General features: G+C 33.9%; 1 protein-coding gene across 2 annotated transcripts in view; it reads right to left on the minus strand.

Moving 5' to 3' along the window:
* Nucleotides 1–3,005: 3,005 nt before the first annotated feature.
* The window catches only part of LOC120782648, a 76,593-nt gene continuing 59,905 nt past the window's right edge, over nt 3,006–19,693 (minus strand). For both annotated transcript variants that reach the window (XM_040115021.1, XM_040115022.1), the window contains exons 2-6: nt 7,101–7,178; nt 6,860–7,041; nt 6,514–6,712; nt 6,349–6,455; nt 3,006–3,590 (exon numbers count right to left, since the gene is read on the minus strand). In XM_040115021.1, the coding sequence (XP_039970955.1) occupies nt 3,468–3,590; nt 6,349–6,455; nt 6,514–6,712; nt 6,860–7,041; nt 7,101–7,178 (689 nt within the window). In that variant the 3' untranslated portion in view covers nt 3,006–3,467. The remainder of the gene's footprint in view (nt 3,591–6,348; nt 6,456–6,513; nt 6,713–6,859; nt 7,042–7,100; nt 7,179–19,693) is intronic.

Raw genomic sequence — 19,693 nt, forward strand, 5'->3', positions numbered from 1 at the left:
GATCACCCTTTACATATGTACTTGAAAATATCATTAAACTTCACAAAGCAAAAGAATGAAAGAAAGCCATTTGGCCACTCTGCTTAACATATATATAGTTTAGAGGCTATTGTTGGCAACTTAGTATGCTGTTATCAACTCGCCATTTCCCTTCTCGGTAACTTTGAGTGCGACTATCTTAAAAACAATATTTATAATGTTTCCAATACCGAATATCTGTCAAAATTTACAATACAAAATTTGTGCTTAAACGAAAAATATTATTTATATATTATAAAAGTACACAGACCTTAAAAAAAGAAAAGTTAAGCACACGCTTAGAGAATTTATAATCCTTTGAAAACAATTGCAGCAGCGGTGGCAATCCTCATCCAAAACACAGTGGCCTTGCCATTGCAAGTGAGATACCGAATGTCGTTTCGTGGATAGACAAGCGACATACCTAGATATACCTGGATTTCCAACTAATTCAAGTACTAAGTGTACAAGGGATCTCTAGAAACTACCTCTACAGATTTCAAAATGACATTAGACCGAACTATCCGACATCTAAAGGGTGCACAAAAGACTCTCGACACGTGTTCTTTAATTGTTCTGCTCTTTTAAATACAAGGGAAAAACTGCAGTGCAGACGATACTCATACATATGTCTCATGTGCCAGTCCACTGAGAAATAGGAAGCTGTCAGCGAAATGTCAGAAACCTATGACTTTTTCAACACTTTAGACGTATGTCAGTGCTTATAATAGAAACGAAATAAAATGTACGAAGTAATACGTAATCCACTAGTTCCGCGGAAGTGTCACATTTTTAGCTGATTAACCCTAGTAAGGTAATGCACGTCGAAATGACAGACTCAAACTTCTTTTCGGAGCAACTTCAAATGTACAGTTTGCTCAGTCGGTCTTTATTTGTAGCTCATAAGATTGAAAATGAATGAGATAAATGATTTCTGTCAAAATATATTATTTTTTAAATCTTTGAAATTCTTAAAATTTATTAAGGGAATGTAGCTTTTCAGTGGTTTAAAAAATAACTGTTCGTGCAGGAGGTCATATAGCTCCTAATTCAATAGCTGGAAATTGGTTTCTGTTGGAAAATGTTCAGAAAAAAATATACACAAAATAGAACTTCTGATAAATTTAATAAAATTATTAGCATTCCGTTGAGGTATCTCGAGGGTTAAAGTTTCGCATTCCGGCTTTCGATGCTTCGCTCACTATAAAAAAGAAAGCATATTCGCTCAAAATGTCACTATGAGTGCGGCCAGTCATGGATATAATGATTCGAAACTCCTGTCTTTGCTTGTTGATAGGGATGCTGATCTCATGTTTTGCTTTGGCAGCAGAGAAAGTATATGGGCTAGTAACACTAAGAATCCCGCTGAAATAAATTGCGAAATTAGTGAATAATTTGTGAGATCATAGCTTTGAGTGAAGTTTACGTATGTTTACAATCTTCATTTAAAGGTATAGATAAATACAGTTTTTTAAGAAAAAAGACGGGGCTCTCTCGAATGAGATTTGGTTAAGTTAGGTAAAACTGGTAGGCCAATAAGCCACGCATACACCAGTTTTGGTTGTTTGCGGTACCAGATGAAGTTCAGTTCCTAGAATCAAAGAGTTTCGTACCATGTTGTTCATGCTTCCAGCGTGAGCATAGACAGTTAATACATGACATGGAGCTGTGAAGTTGAAAAGTTTCAAATAAAAATTATTAAATTATAAATATTCAATCTGCTTAAGCAAATATATTTTTTATAACTTTTTTTTTAATTTTTTCGGGAATAATTCCCGCATATTGTCTAACTATAGTTAATGATATATATTCACCATATGTGTATAGCTTTCATATTCATATGACATTTGTGTATTTTTTATATATTTATCTAAAACATCTATGTTTTGTATGGTTTGTGTGTTTGAGTGTATAATCACTTGAAATAGTTTATTTTCAGGCTCAAAGTACAGAAATTATTTCAACGGTTTATTCTTGTAGTTGTTTGTATATTTTGTATTAATGTTTTTTGTTTTTAATTTCCATTTGAATTTACGCTTTAAAGTGTTTTCCGTTTACTTTTTTGTCGCACTGTAAGATATGTACATTCTTAAGTTGCTAAGTTTGTGTTGTTGTTGCAGCAATTTTGACTATAAAAAGCGTGTTTTCCTGTTTTATGTTTTGAATTTGTGTTGTTTGTTGTTTTAAGTTATCGTAAATTTGTAAAATAACGGTACAAATTTAATTGTTGCTACATGTTCGCACACATCTAAGTTTCTAGCTATAAAATGTTCAATGTGTTCTATATATGCGTGTGTGTGGTGTGTACGTACATATGGATATGTGGCTGTGTGATAGCTAGAAGCCAGTTGTGATACTTAGCAGTTGTGTTGTTGTTATTGTAAGCGATGTTGTTTGTTGTAAATTCTTAAGAAAGCAATTTAAGCGCACATTTATAGTTGCAAAAGTGTCTGTTGATATTTACTGTTTGTATTTTATAGCTGCGACATGCCATCGCAAGGCAGCTCAGCGCAGGCTTATATATGTATGTGTGTGTGTGCTTGTATGCAATTGGTGGTGTCCTGTTTGCTGTAGTTCTTAGTTCGGTGGTATAATTTGTTGGTACTTGGAAGTAGTTACCTTTAGTGCTCAACTCACACACACACATACAAATGTTTACTAACTTTTTTGTATGAATCTATGTATGTGTGTGTGTGTCTCTTTGTGTTTGTAATGCCTGTCCTTTGCACAACAATTTATCGAATGCTCGAATTCTTGGCATTTTGCTTGGTAAATAACACTGTGGCAAGCTTCGGGTGATATTTTTGCTTTAAAGGCAATAATTGTGTTCACACACATACACATATATAGTTATATGCGAGTATATGAACTTTGTATGTATGTATGTACTTTTCATACGTTTTTGTTGCCTTGTGTGTGCGCATGTGTGTTCGATTTGTTTGTCTTCCATTTATGTGTGTGTATGTATGTATGTAGGTACAAGTTAAAATAGTTTAAATTCTTGTTTGGTAAGTTGCTGTTGTTTGTTGATTTGTTTGTATATAAATTGTTACATTTTAAGTACTTATGTTGGCTAGTGAACTGCTTTATAAAGCCATTTAATGTAATTTAATACTTGTTTCATTTATTTGTTAATTTAACTTAAAGTCTAAGCCTTACGAACCGCTTTAAACGCTGTAGTTTATGAAATTTAGATACACACACGCATAGAGCTATATGTATTTGTCTTACTAATTCCAAATATTACTTGGCTATTTGTTTTGGCTTTAGTTTCGCATAAAAATTGTATCTAAATATTCGGCTTTTCTGTTTTTCTTGCATTTGTCTACATATTTTTGCTCCTTAGTGTATGTGTGTAGCTACATATAGGTTTCAGCTGATATTTTACATGCAATAGCTATCGTGGATTAACTTTTTGTTTAATCATCTATAATATTTTAATGCGCGGTTCAGTTGTTGATTTCATGACAAACTTCCATGTAGTCCGGATCGTGCATAATGCCTTTGATCATGTCTTTGAGCATTGTGTAACGCGGGAAAATCGGATACATTTTGGAGCTGCCATAATCTTCCTGCAAATAAATAATATGCAGAATCTTTATTTGAGATTTTGTATTATCGTTTGTCAATTTATTGTAATAAGAAGCTTCTTCTTCAAATTGCTATAAATAAATGTTCGAAATATAGGTAAAATTCTGACCTCACAATTAGTCCACTGATTTCGCAATCTAATTCTGAGCAATGCTTAGTGATAGTTTGCTGTTTTGATTGTCATCTGTTCAGTGGATCATGAACTTTCAGTGCTGCCCAATAAAACCACGAAATCATGGAGATTATGGGCACCCTCAGGAAGCAAAAAGAGGAGTTTTGAATCATTTTATTCATAGTATATAGCTCGTTTCTCAAAATAACGCCGTAAGCGGTCTCTACGCCAATAAAGAAGAACAAGTTATAGCTCTTTGCTATCGTCTACCTGTTGAACTTATCAAGAATCGAGTCTTGACAGGCGAAAAACAACCAAAAATTTTGGGAAAATTCAACTTTTTTTGAAAACGCAGCTATGTTAATTTTTTTGTCAACCGTAGGTCATTTTACGGTCCACATCTTTTAGCTAAGATTTTTTTTAGGTGAATTAGTGTAATTTGAAAATTATATAATTTTTTTCATCAAAATTATTATTACTATTATTATTGGGTGTGAACCAATCAACAGGCATTGATCCTGCTATACAACGCTGGATCAGAAGCCTCCTGACTTCTAGAAGGATAAGACCAGAACGGAACGACGCTAGAATGACGAAGGAAGTCTGTAGAGGTATTCCCCAAGGAGGAGTGCTATCTACGCTTCTATGCATATTAATGGTGAATAAACTGGTAAGGGTAAATAGACGGCAAAGCCCCACAGATACTGGCATATGCGGACGACATGAATTATGACCACCATTCGCAATACAGTAGAGAATTGGACATGGCAAGCGAATGGTGGTTGAACTCGAAAAAACGGTTCGGCTTGTGTTCATAAGAAAGCATAAAATTTCTCTATGGAGGTTCACTTCGATAAATGGGAAGCAACTATCTCTCAAGGACTGCACCATGTACCTTGAGGTAGTCTTCAACAGCAAACTGCTGTGGAGGCACAATGTGGAAGAAAGAGTGAGAAAGGCTAGCAATACTTTATATGAATGAGGGCAAATGCTCGACATAACCTGGGGCTCTCCCCCTCTCTCATATACTTGTGCTACACAGCTACTGTAAGACCAACTCTGCTCGACGGTGCAGTAGTAAGGTGGACAGCCAAGAACCAATCAAAGCAGTAACCTCATATCGCATATCAGCAGAATCAAGCAACTTCACTTCGACTGGGTGCATTTGTCCTTCATTGGCAAGACTACGTTGTAAGCATCTGGGGTCCTCACGATATGATACATTGGAAGAGGTATCGATAGTAAGGCTACAGAGTCCGTTGAAATTGGTGTCAAGCGCAGCAAGGCACCCTAAGGATCACTACTCCTCGTGGATTTAGTAACTGAGAGTTCATTTGGTATTGCAAAGGACCAAAACTGCGCCCACTACAACTGTTAAATGTAAATTGCTATCTAAAGCGTCAAAGAACCGCCATAAATATAACCTATTTATTAAACAATATATTTTTTTGGTTAAATTAGGTTAGACTGGCCGACAGTCACGCCACATATAGATCCATTTGTGTTTCGTAATGCCAGCTGGAGACTCAACTCCATGCGCATGTGATGCCAGTAGCTTGTAACCAGTCATTAGGCCAACAACCTCCTGCAGTCCTTTCGAAACCAAATTTTAGCGATCTTTTCGGAAAGTAAATTTTATATGATTTTTTTGACTTTCGTATTTCCTGCACTTGTTCGATAGACAGACGGATGTCACTTTTGACAATCTCATCAGCGATTTCGTCTCCCTGAATTCCTTAGTGACCTGAAATTCAGTTTATCGCAGCACAGATACGTCTACTGTTTACTTACATCTAAGGACATTATTTTGAAATTTTATGATGCAGAAAAATTTTGTAAATGAAGCAGCATAAATATATGGAAAATTTACATATAAATTTATAGAAAATGAAAAAAGAATGGTCTCCGGTTGATAAAAAATAATTAAAAGTTTAACATGCCGGCAAGAGGAACGCAATCTTGTTGGCAAGTACATATATGGATTATACAGGTTTTTAGTATCGTCGTTCAGTAGTAGTGCTGAAAATGTGACTGATAAGCAGGAGTGTTTTACTATCAACAACATTTTTGACGGAGAATCTCATCGAATTATTATTTTATTAATTTTTGTGGAAAAAATCCGTTTTAGGCATAAATATATTCTCAAACTTGGTATTCATGAGTATTTACCTTTTACATAATAACCTAGCAGTTATATACATATGTACATACTATATATGTATATGCATATAAATACCGCCTTTGAGACTATAGATCAAATAATAAAATAAATAAATATGCGTTCGAGTAAATGTGCTTCCCAAGATATTTCGAGCAGAAAGTAGCCTCTGCACAAACAAATGAATACATACTCTGACAAAACAAAAAATAAGCCAAATTTATGCCAGGGCCTTAAGACAAACATTAATATTACGTAAGTCTTATTTGAATATTTTTGTATATTCATTCCAAAAACATGAATTTAAAGTAAATTTTCTGGAACATAAACAAAACGACTGATTACTATAAAAATTTGAATAATAATGACGAGAATTTATAAGTCTCGATCTCTACTAAATTTTATATTATAGTAAATGTTTTTGTTGTAATTTCACACATTTAAATAAATATTTATCGCTTCCACTCACCTTGAGCACTCTGATTAAATGCCGCAGACCCAAATATTTTTTCAGCAGTCGATATAAATCATTTATGAGTTGTGTGTTCTCGTGTTCGATTTGTGCGGTGGTCATAACTGTAAACAACGCGCTTTTCATTACAAACAAAAAATACGCTAAAAACAGCGAACTCACCTTCCAAACGTTCCATGCGTTCGCGCTTCTCCGCTGCCTCCTCGGCCAATTTGGCTGAAGTCTTCACACCTTCACCGGATTTCTGTGTCTTCTCCATAATCGCACAAGCACGCATCACATATGAGGGCACGGTCTCTTGTTTCTCCTGCCTGGGTATGTCAATCAGCGTCCAATATTGCGTCTCTAAGCGTATAACGTCCTGAAAAAATAAGAAAAAATTGTTTAAAATCAAATTCAATTTTTTTGCATACAATTTAATTTTTTCGAATTAAAAATAATTTTTTTCCGAATACCACATGAACTATAGTAGAAACTCTTTTTTTGAATTATAAATTTTTCTACTCACTTTTATCATCATCTTCAGCATTGGATAACGCTGGAACACATTGCGTTGACTCTTCGAATCGCCATATTTATTCATGAGCGTTATAAGCGCTTTCTTAGCTGTCTCATATGACTCCTCCAGCCGCAAGCGTAGTGCTCTTAAACGTTCATTGGTATCGATTACCTCGTCGCGTGTCATGCCACCTGCAAGTATTTAAAGTTTAAATAAAAAATTTTGTCTGATGTATTTTCTTTTCTTTTACTTGGCGCTCCCTCGTCCTTGACATCTTGTACAATGCGACGGACACTCTGCGTGAATTTCCCCACAAAATTTGTGGTTGCTAAAAATATAAGAAGAAAATTGCGATTTTATTATATATGTACAGATATAAGCTTTAAAATTTTATTAATAAAATTTATTATTTTTATTACAAATTAAATTTTATACATTTCTTAATTCATTAAGGAGTTACATGGGTTTACGTGTTTCAAAAAATCTAACTCTTTTTACTGTCGTAGAAAATTCCACAACATCTTTAGAATATTGTCCTAATTTTCAAGATGATCAAGTAATAGTTTCAGAGATGCAGCGTAGAGAACTTGTGCGCTTGAGACAAGTTAGGCTAAGTGCGCCGTCTTTAAACATGATTTTCTCGAAATTGTGGTTTTGAAGTCGGTTGGCAAGATTTCTCGAGAACTACCCAACCGATTATCATGAAATTTTACACAGGTCTTTGAGATACAATCCTTAAAGACTTGGAAGAAGGAGTTTTTTTCGATTACAACTATTTGGAAAAAGAAATTTCACAAAATGTTCACTGAAATTTAAATTTTTTTGTAAAAATGCCTGCTAAAAGTCCAGTTTTTAGTTTTTTTTTCTTTATCCAAATTCTAAGTTAAAGTTTTAAGTTGTATACACGTATTTTTTCACTTTATGTGATCCTGTAAGGAATTATTCTGTGGGCGTATCTTTTCCCGAGGGGTCACCTGAAATGGCAACCCAATGGCCGGGTTTAAAATGTTTTTTTCCAAAAATATCAGAATTTGTGTTTTTTTACCCGAAGAAACTCATGTAACCCCTTAATTTACACAAGGAGTGTAGGGGTCAAACCACCACGATATACCAAAATTACAGAAATAGCATGCGTGATCAAAATTTTTTGAGCTCAAATTCGTAACCTCAGAGACTTTACCCCTTAGACCTCTTAGCATATCGGTCGCAAAATTTTTCCTTCAGATTTGTTGAGTTGTGTTATTACTTCTTCAGTTTTATACTTCTTTTTTGAAATTCGACATATTTTGGCAAATTTAGATTAATAAAAAAAAATGTTGGGAAATTCTCATAACACTATCATTTATGAACTAAATGTAGCAACAGCGAGAACGACTCTAAATTTTTATCTACGATCTATGTGGAAATGAACCAGCCATTGACGGACTTCAAATGAAATCCAATTGGTACATTATGCCAATATAAATCGCATTCACTTTAGTTAATGTTTCATTAAAATCCACCGTCCAATCGCATTCTTTTATAAAAACGTTCTCTTAAGTTTAACAACAAATTACAAACAGTGACCTTGCTGAGATTCGAACCTGTGGCGTCAAAATACCCTAGTATATCTTCACACATCTTAACATGCTCAGCTAACAAGTAGCAACTTTACTTATTGCTATATGCAATTTTTACCTTGTTACTGAGATGGTGAGAGCAGCTATTTGTGCATAGTGCCTCTCTTTGCTGATAATCAAACATAGATGGCGCAAAAAACGTTTGCTTTATATGTGTTTATAATTGGTGTGAGAATAAGCGGCATATGAAAAAAATACTCAGAGAGAGTCTTAATATTAATTAGAATGCCACTCTCCAACTCCTATCTTTATGTTAAGTTATAGAAGGTTCATTAACAAACTGTGGCATTGACTTTTGAAGATTAATATGTACATATGTATGCTAGATATTGCTAAGCCAATCATAGGCGTGCTCATATTTGCTGTTTTTTTATTCTTTTTCTTTGTTTTTTTTTGTTTAACAGCTGTGATTAATGTTTGGGCGTCACATCAAATTTCATTTATCAACAAAATTTTAATTTTCGAATATTTTTGTGCTTTAAATATTTCACGGAATTTTTTAACAGTACAGAAGCATTGAGCACACTTAAAATTGTTAATTTTTTGCCTTTTTAATAAACTAGCAATGCTACACCTATACATACATGGGTATATATCATCACATAATATGCAAAACAACTTATCGTCAAAATAAAATCGAATATCGTTGTTAGATATAATAACTAATTTACATATAACCATTTTATACTCAAAATAAAATTTTGTTTTCATTTGAGTGGTTTCTATTATATCGTTTTTCCTTCGACAGTAAACTCATGAAAAGTGATGTTATGTACATATGTACATATGTAAACTAGAACTTTAAATCATACCTTAAATTATACTCTTTGCGAGTTTTCGAAAAATTATATATTTTTTTTCAAATGCTTCGATTAATCATGCCCTTTACACATCTACTAACCGATAAAATTTGATTTTTTGATCTTAGCTGAATCCTCCGTCTGTTATGGTGGCCACCACGAGGAGATGTTTTTGGGCGAAGACTCCGCACGGCCCCATAATTTCAGATCAGATATATTACATATTGAGGGCACTATTTATGTGAACTGCTATTTCTACGTTGTTGTTGTTGTTTTTGTTGTTGTTTTAACGGAAATTCAATCCCCGTTGGGATGGTAAATGTCATTTCTGTTGTCGTCGATGTCATCTAACGGTAGGCCCAAGAAACGTGCTCTTTCGACGGGGTCGGACCAAAGGGAGGAGGGTGTTAGATGGGTGGGGTTTGTGGGGCATGCAAACAGGTGGTCAGTATCGGGTATGTCAGGGTCTATTCTGGATAAGTAGGAGTTTAACCTGCTACAGTATCCAGAACGAAGTGCTATTTCTACGTCTTCATTGGTGCTTGACTTATCTTTTAAAAAGTGAGGAAGTCTGAAGGAATTGGTCTTTTAATCACATTTGCTCAGATTGTTGATTGTTGTAGTTGGTGAGTTATCAATATTAAAACAGTTAGAGGACGAAGTTATGATTAAATTTTTAAATACCGATATCGCCCCATACTCTGATAGTCAATATTAAATTGTAAGTTTTTTTTCGATTAACAACATTTAGTTGGCATAGTAATGGTCCGTTTTATCCATCTTCAGTGCCATATTTTAAAAAAGTTTAAAGAAGGATGGGTTTTTGGATGGACAAACAGACATTCGTTAGTCAATTCGCACGCCATCGTTATCCTTCTTCATTTACTTCCTTTTAGTTTTGGTTAGGAGAAGAAGTTTTAATATGGCAACATGGTTGCTATGGTCGACTACTGCGTGAGGCCAGAGTAAAAATATTTATTAACATTCTCTGGCGAGGCAAAAGCGATAACAGCATTTAAATAAAAATTCAAATAAAATATATTTATGTAACATTTTATAACAGTTTTATGCGTTGACTTGCAGTGTATTATTTTTATATTTAAAATAACGCACTTGAACTTTGCTCGCCCTCAAGTATAATCATTTAAATTTTTAATCAGGCAATCCCACATGTTATTGACTCATACGCCGAACATAACGATTTTACAAGCAAAATGTAAAAACGCATGCGCAAACGCACGCTTGTATGAATTTATATACTACTATATGGAGAAATGTTTTTTTCGGTTTTCGGAAGAAGAAGATATAGAGAATTGACTCATCAAGTAAGTAAAAGTTTTGGGTAATTCAAATATACATTTACATATATATGTATGAATATGCTTAAATATGCGTTTAAAAGCTTAAAATATTTAAGCTCATTTTCTTTATTTTAAAGCAAAAATGTTCTTGACTAGGCGAATTTGCTTATCAGTTAGAAACATGCGGTTTAAAAATATTTCTTAGGGAATTTTGGGCTGATTAAAGTATAAATTAATATTAGGGTCATCCAAAAATTTTTAAACTTTAAGTTGTCCCTATTTTTGTTTTATTTTTATTATACCCTGAATTAGAAATATTGAGTTATATATTTGCAGTTCCAAAATAAGGTCATGGAATTTTTAAGGAATAACTATTTTATTAGCTTGCCATCAGCTTGAAATATTTTTATACTCTGACTAGAGCATATTAAGTTTGCCACAATAATATATATATTTAAATGATTACTGTGACGAGCTGAGTCGAATACACACGCTAACTATTCCTTCGGTTTTTGAGATATGATCTGAAATTTCGCATACGTTCTTTTCTCCCCAAAATGCTGAACGTTTTTCCTGTTTTAATTCCTCTTTTAAACCGTTTCATATATACAGGATTTGTCCGGAAAGTAAGAGGTACGCAATGAAACTCGGTAACTGCGACAGAGACGTATGATATGATCAAGCAGGCTCACCTAGGGGTTGCTTTAGTAAGAAGTGGTGTGTTTCGGTGGCAACAGACCTTTTTGGAGGGCAGAGAAAAGGAACTCTCACCGAAACTATATGCCGGATCAACTTCAATTTTTCAGCGAATATTTGCTAATATACATAGTACATATGTACAAATCTATTTTTTGAAAATGAGAAATGGAGGTTAAGGGGTTGAAAAGCAGCGAGACATAAGTGAGTAAATACTAGAATGTCACAATACCCGTGATGACAGACTAACCCAAATTATATGCTTATTATGTGGTCGTAATGTAGAAGCAATATTTCTGGAACAAGATTTGCTCCTACAAGATATATACAAGAAATTTGACATATGTTATTGTCTCGATCAATGGTGCATTTTCCGAAGAAATTAATGATGTCAAGTCACTTTAGCATAAGCTGCCATACAAACTGAACAATTGGAATAAAGGGCTTCTAAGGAATATTTTTATTTGTAAAGTGTGATTTGTGTTTTCGAAGTTAATATCTATTCTTGTTATAACTTTTTTCGGTACACTTCGGCCGAGGAAACAGTGATCAATAAAGTATGAGTTGCCCTTATTTTCGCCAGGAAATTAATAAAATAATTAATCGCTTTGACTTTATAAAGGAAACTAATGAAATCAATACAAATTTTTGCTTTTCATCGCCTATGCTCGTTTTCTTCTTCAATTTAAATAACCGTTATTTTTGACAACCTATCAATAATTATTAATATTGTATAGAACCAACACATTTTGTGCCAAATTATTAACGCTTGAAACAGCTTACGAGTATAAGCGTGGCAACCCGTTAACTACCTAAAACCCACCGATCTTCCCAAACAGGTTGTGGCGCTCATCGATGGCCAGACGCCGTGCAAATAAATGAGAGAACCCAGATATTCAACAAAAAAGCCGCTTTGCCTGTTGTGCCAAGCATAAAAATGTGAGAAAGAATTCGCGTGTCATGATCCAAACGGTGAGCGCTGCGAGCAGTGCGAAAAGGCAAGACGAAGCGTTAACAACGCTACACGAAAGCGCGCAAACGAAATACCAAAAATCATATCGAATAAAGATATATAATTGTGTATGGGTGTGTGTGTGCGTAGAGGGCGCGGTAAATTTCAGCAAGAAAAAAGGTCAAGTGTTAAAAAAGAAATCCGTTAATTATCACTCGGCGCACTGTGCAAAAGTGCTCGCTGCATAAGCTCCTCGTTGCAGCTTGTCGGCGTGCTGAAAGCAAAGTGAAATAGCGCAACGCACGAAATCTAATAAATACAAAAATTACTTTGTGTGATTTTGCGCGAGTTGAAAATACAAAACACTCGTATCAGCGTAATTTATAGCGGCTTTTCCGAGAACTACTTGAAATACAGCATCCGACTTTCATTGGTGCTGCATCAAAAACGACGACGGCAAAGGTGGGTAAAGAGACGAGTGGAACACGAGTGTTTTTCATCATTCCTCAAACAGCGATCGTGCAGAAAAGTATCTTTTATCTGCAATATCTGCCTCGGCGTACATCTGTAAGCCATTGTGGGTGTGTTTGTACGGCAGTATATACATATTTATTGTTGTCTTGCGTCGAACTATAGTCAAATATTTATTTATGCTCAGACGCTGAGTGACACATGCGAGCGTGAGCACTGCTGATTTTACATCTCAAGCGCTGCTCACTTAACTTTAACATGAATCTGGTAGTGTGAAACTTAGTACACATCTCAATAGAAATATCAGCTGGAGAGTATAGTAGCGCTGAGTTATTTCAGAAGAGCGTTATGCGAGCGATGTGCTTCACTGTATAACAAAATTTTATTTACACTTCTTAATGAAACTAAAAGTTAACGAGAAAATATCTCTTAGAAAGTAGTTATGAAAGAATTTTCGGTTGAACTTTCTAAAATTCAAAACTTAAATTTTTTTCTTGAAAACGGTTTGAGTGTGAATATATATTTTTGACATTTTTTCGTCTATTTCGAGATTATTTTTCTTGTTAATTTTCACATAAGTTTCTTAATATGAACTGGTCCTGGACTTGTATGATTTTTGGAAACATATTGAACATTTTTATGAAACAGTACTTGAAAATATTTAAAATTCTATGTCTCCACATTCTAGTTTCTATATTAAAAGTAGTCAAAGTTCGATTGCAGAAGAATCGAAATATCCCTGATTTGTTAAAGATAAATAACTCATAAGAAATTTGGCGAAAAACTCACAAAGAATCAATGCAGTATGCGACCGTGTATTATTGTGGTGCAAAAACCAGAAGTTATCGGCCCTCAATTCCGGCCTCTTTTCACGAATAGCTTCGCTAACACTCAAATAGTATTACTTATTGACGTTTTGGGGGATCGGCAGCTATTCGGAGTGCACCACATATCGATAATCGAAGAAAACTTTAAACATAACCTTGATTCTGACCAAATTAGACGTGGTTTTTTCGGCCTTGGCTCACCTTTGATACGATATTCAGCCGATTGACCGTCTGTTTTTAGGTCGTAAGCAAAGATCCAAGACTTATCCCCAGTAATAATACATTTCATGACCATCCTGGTAGCTGGAAGGCATTATTTCACAGATGTTAAAGCGACGCTGTTTATCGATATAATTTAGTGATCGTGCTTTCACTTTTGTTAGGCCTAAATGATCTTTCAAAATGGTTTCCATTGATCCTTTGGATATTCCAACGTTGCCAGTAAGATCTCTGAATTTTAATCGTCGATTCTCAATCACCAATCCCTTAATTTGACGGATCATTTAGCACAGAGTCATTGACAGTCATAGTAACATAGAAAAGAAATATTTTTTCGAATAGGTTTTCACGCGAAATTTAAATTAAAAAGTCTTACTATTTTTTGCCCACAGTATGCAATAATATGATTAAGATTAATTTTTAAACGAACTTGAAATAACAAAGAATTAAAAATTGTTTTATTTGATAGTTTTTTATCGGTAAATTCTATGAATTCTATTTATATTAGCAAACATTTTCGCATTCTAAGAAATATTCAATCATTCCAAAAGTATCTGACCCTTCCTTCCATCGTTATTTGACAAACTCTAGCTTTCATTGGCAAGGGAAGATCGTAAAAAGTTATCAGCATTTTAATGAATTCAATCTGTTTCGTACCAATGAATTCGCTTGCAAACAGTTATGACAACTGCAATGCCTTCTTGCAATCGGTCATCAGTGAAAAAATTGAATGTTGCCGCTAATTGCTTTCATCTGTGGCGCGTAAATGATCTTGCCTTATATTTATCTGTGTTTTACTGCAACAAACGAGGTTGCCGATAAATCTACGTTCATATACTTTTATAATGATAATTGCTATCTAGTTGTATACAGATGTCGGCACATATCAACACTTATGAGCGCATACGTTGCAGCCACTTGTCGATCGATGGCCTGTGCAGTCAAGTATTCTTTTGGAACGAGGTCATAGAAGAGGTGTTCTTTGGGAGAATATATATTCATATATACATTTGTGAATATATATGTTTTTATATTACATATATATATTATATTTGAGGTCTCATAATTTAAGTATTTGGGTTTTTCCGAGCCGAAAAAAAATTTCTTACGAGCATAAGCTAAGAAACAATTTCAAAAATTTTCGATTTTTTTTTTTGTTTTGAAGAATTATAGAAAATAATAATAGAACGCCTAATATTTAATTATTCATCAATATTTACTTTGTCGCCTCAAAGTACTCCTTAAGGGATTTTGTTATATCTTTCGATTCACTGAAAACGGGTTCCACGGCGGTAATTTCAGTTAGGGGTTGGCTTTAAATTCGGACCCCATCGTGGCTTGATGCGATGGTGCATTATGATCATATAAAATCCATGAAAATCCGCCCGTTTTCGATGGATTTTCTCACGCAAACGCCTCAATACGGCAAAATAGAACTCCTTATTGACCGTCTGTCCTTCCGGAACAAATTCCTGATGAACCCAACCACGAATATCAAAAGGCAATAAGCGTCAACTTGAATTTTGTGTGGCCTTGGCATTGTTGACTTGTTTGTATGTAAAACACATAAACCCTTATCTCATTGGTAATTACATATAATGCTCTCAATGAATGTGGGATCGGAATTCGTACGATCAAGCATATTCAAGGGGACCTGTTTACGGTAATATCTTTGAAAAAAAATTCAGTTTTGTCAAAACGCGTCAAGTAGAACACGTTTCATACATAAAATATCCACCAAAATCCTTAGAACGGACTCTCGAGAGATGTCGAGCTCTCGTGCTCTAACACTGGCCTGACGACTTTCAAGCACCATATCCTTCACTTTTTTAAGATTTTCATCAGTTGAAAAGGTCGAAGATCGTCCAGAGTGAGGCATATCTTCTTACTGGTTGTTTGAAAGAAAAATGTAGGGAGTTAGTAATTTGGATCAAGCTGCTTGAATGTGAATATTTTTGTATGAAGTAAGCATTTAAAGCAACGCAAATTTTGTCTGCTACAAAATTAAGCACTTTTGCTGTAATGTGAACACAGTATTAGTTCTTTGCCTTGTGGTGGCTTTGTATACAAAGTGAGCTGATTCTATATAAATACATTTTTATACATATAGCATAGTATATATATAATGTTAGTGTTTTATTGATATCGAAATTCGCACCGCCAGCAGAATGAATTCTTTGTCTGCTTTAAGTTCGCAACAAATTCTGCTTCCACTCAATAAGGCAGCAAACCAAATTTGTTATACTGACTAAAAATTGGTGTACATATATAGCCATATATGTACATATGTATGTACGCATACAATATCACGTTTTTTATTTTGCTCATTCTTTTATAGTCTTGCAATTTTGGCCATTGACACTCTGTTTCACATAAAATATACATACACTTGTCCGCATAAAAATGTGTACAGCGCCAATAAAATCTTAAAAATAACTTTAAACACAAATTTATCATATAATACGGTAGGTATTCAGAAATTTTTGAATTTATTTTATTAGCGTACTTTTATAGAACTATATTATTCAGTTACATCAGCTGCGTACACCTGCTCAAAAATAGTAATTGGCGAGTATCGTTAGTTTATTTTTATTCTCGATAACATGTGCGACTTCAGAATATCAATTTCGATTAAAGAAGTAGCTGTAAGAGGTCCTTAAATCAGACATGGAAATGAAAGACAATGCTATTTGTACCGATGAAAGAAAAATCATCATAAAGCTTTATGTTGAGGACAAATCGTTAAGAGAAATAGGAAAAATAGTCGGTCGAACTCATACATCGATACATAGAGTGGTCAAAAATTATATTGTAACTGGATCTATTTTATCAAAATCCCGTGCGCTCTTAACAAATCACGAAAACGAGCGGCTTGTACAGCTAGTTCAGTAAAATCCAAGGCAGCAAAGGTTTTCAAAAGTTGTTTCCGACGATACAGTTCGTAGAACTTTGAAAAATCCTTGATATGATAGTCGAGTAGCCCGTAAGACACCCTATATTTCGGTAGTGAATAGGCAGAAACGGATTGATTTCGCGAATTAATATGCTTCAAAGTCACCAGAGTTTTGGAATAGTGTTATTTTTACGGCCAAGAGCAAGCTTTGGATCTTCGGGATAAAAGGCAAGAAATTGCTGTGTAGGAAAAGGGGAAAGGCGTATGAAAAAGAAAATATGAAGTCAAGTGTGAAACATGATGAAAACGGTGTTGTTTGGGGCGGTATGGCAGCCAAGAGTGTTGGAATGAGAGAATATATATAAAAAATTTGAAAGATATGTACTTCTGCAAAATGTTCAAAAACTGGGGGTGGAATAGAGTTTTTGGTTCCAACAAGATAACGATCCCAAACATACTGCACAAAATGTAAAGCTCTAGCTTTTGTATAATGTAAAAAAACCAGTTGCGAACGCCTTCTCAATCTCCGAATAAAACTCCATTCAGCATTTGTGAGAGTTGCTCGAGCGTAGAATCCGAAAACACGTCATAACATAACACAACACGTCATGCTCAAGGTTATTATAATGAAGGAATGGGCGAATATTACGGCTGAAGATACAGCAAAACTTGTGGATTCAATGCCCACAGGTCTTTTAGAAGTAATGAGAAGAAAAGGATACCCCACTTGATTATTATTTTTAATACTGTGTTTCAATAATAGCTATCTGTACGCAGACTTATGCGGCCAAGTGTATATTTAAAATATTTACATATAAGTCCAGACGATATATGCATACCATATATACGCCTGGGTATATGTATATGAACAATTTGTTTGTAGACTTTTCAAAATTTGTTGTAGTTGCGTATGGAGGTCAAAATAATTAATTATTGATATTAAACCCGTGAGAGAAATTAAATGCCATAATTTAAGACGAATATTAATTTTTTTCAAATCGGTTAACTTCTTGCTTCAAAGAACCTATTATTGTATTAGAACTTTAAAAGGTATTGAAAAGTTCAACGTTCTTTGGTTTTTCTGCTTATATTTTTATAAAGAGCTAAGGAAATAAACCGCGGACATGAAACCTCCGTGCTCCGTGGTTTACATGAAATGGAAACTTTCTCAGAAGATTTTACCTAGTTTTGAAGTTGTAAAGCACTTCATTAATCATTAACGTTGTACAAAATCTCTACGATTGCTTACGAAGTTTCTCATCTTAGAACTACATCCTTCATCTCAAATATTAGTTTCTACCATCAAAACACTAAAATTAGCAATAAAATTATCTTTACATATGGTGTATGGGTTGTTATCAATTTCAGTAATTCCTAGCCATAATTCTGGCTTAAATTTCCTACAGGGTATGCCTAGCATATGCTAAATAAGTAAATATCGTGTTAATTGTGACAGATTTATTGCATTAATTAATAATTACAATTTATTTAGGAGCTTATGGCTTCGCATATATATCTAAATATGGTTATGGTTGTATGTAAGTAGTAATTACTATATCCTCTAAGTGCAGTAGAGATTAACAAGTATTAGTAAAGTAATAAAATTCGGAATACAAAGTAATAACATTAAATTATACTTAACTAATGATTGTTATTAGCTGGAATGCGCCAAAAAAAAATATCTACTTAAATAAATTGAGCATTTGATTGGCTCGCCATAATGCCATAAATATGTTTTCTGTTAGTAAACAAGTATTTTTTTTAAGGCATTTAAAAATATTGTGTTAATTTTTGATCCTAAAGTTGAAATCTTAAAAAAGTCTTTGCTATGAGGTAAAAATTACGAGATTCGCAGCAGGTTCTTGAATTTATGGATGCCCAAAAATGTTTGCTCAGAATTTGTTTATACCTACCGTTCTATACAATTGCGGTAAAATAAGCAAAAAATTTCAGTCCTTATGTTTTTATTTAATTCAAGGTCAATATTTGAAGAAGACTTACTTGGTCACTAAAACGGCTAAGTGAGAAAAAATTTTGTATATAAATATGTTATTCAATTGAAGGTGCTGCTTTCCTAAATCTCAAGAGGCTTAAGAATACAAACATATTTTTTCTCCATAAAACGATTGCAGCCCAGCATGCTAATAACCTTAGCATAAATTTTAAAACATTTGTTTTTAATACCAAGAAATTTGCCATTTAAAACAACCAGACCAAGTAAACCGTCGGAGTTCGTAAAAACTATAATCACAATATACAAATTCAACATTTTTCTGGGTAAAGAACAAACCAGTGTTTTTCTAGAGATCGTGATCGATAATTTCTCTGTATATCGAAAATAGTTTCTGAAGTCGAAATATTTGCTTTCGAATTTCGAAAATCGATTTTTTTATTATTGACTTTTTTATTGTTTTATATTTTACAACACCTCTAGAATATTGTCCTACAGCTTTGAGAACTTGTGCGCTCGAGGCTAGCCAGCTTAGTGCTCCATCTTTTAACGCGTTTTTCTTGAAACTTTTTGAAGTCGGTTGGCAAGATTTCTCGTGAACATTCTACCGATCTTCATGAAATTTTACATACACAGGTCATTGAGATAAAAGTCTAAAAGACTTTGGATGAAGGATTTGTTTTCGATTAAAACTATTTGAAAAAATGTCACGAAATTTTCACTAATTTTTTTTTTGTAAAAATGTCTGCAAAAAATCCAATTTTCATTTTTTTTTCTTCGTCCAAGTTTTAAGTTAAAATTTTAAGTAAATTATTTAAAATGTAAACGTATTTTTTCAGTTTAATTGATTAAGTAAGGATTTATCCTGCCAACGCGGACGCCGCTCTTTTTCGAGAGTCACCAGAGTTTAAAATATTTTTTTTCAAAAATTTCAGAATTTCTTTGTTAATAGTATACATATGTTGGTAATAATGAAAAAATCTAATAAAATATTTAATTATTATATGAGAAAACAATTGTTGAATAAAGGCTGTTTTCATCCGAGGAAACCCATGTAACCCCTTTATTGTAACGGGACGGTCCTTTGCTTACAGTTTTCTATTTTTCTCATTAT

Source organism: Bactrocera tryoni, chromosome 1 (assembly GCF_016617805.1).
Source record: "Bactrocera tryoni isolate S06 chromosome 1, CSIRO_BtryS06_freeze2, whole genome shotgun sequence".
Classification (NCBI taxonomy): Eukaryota; Metazoa; Arthropoda; class Insecta; order Diptera; family Tephritidae; genus Bactrocera; species Bactrocera tryoni.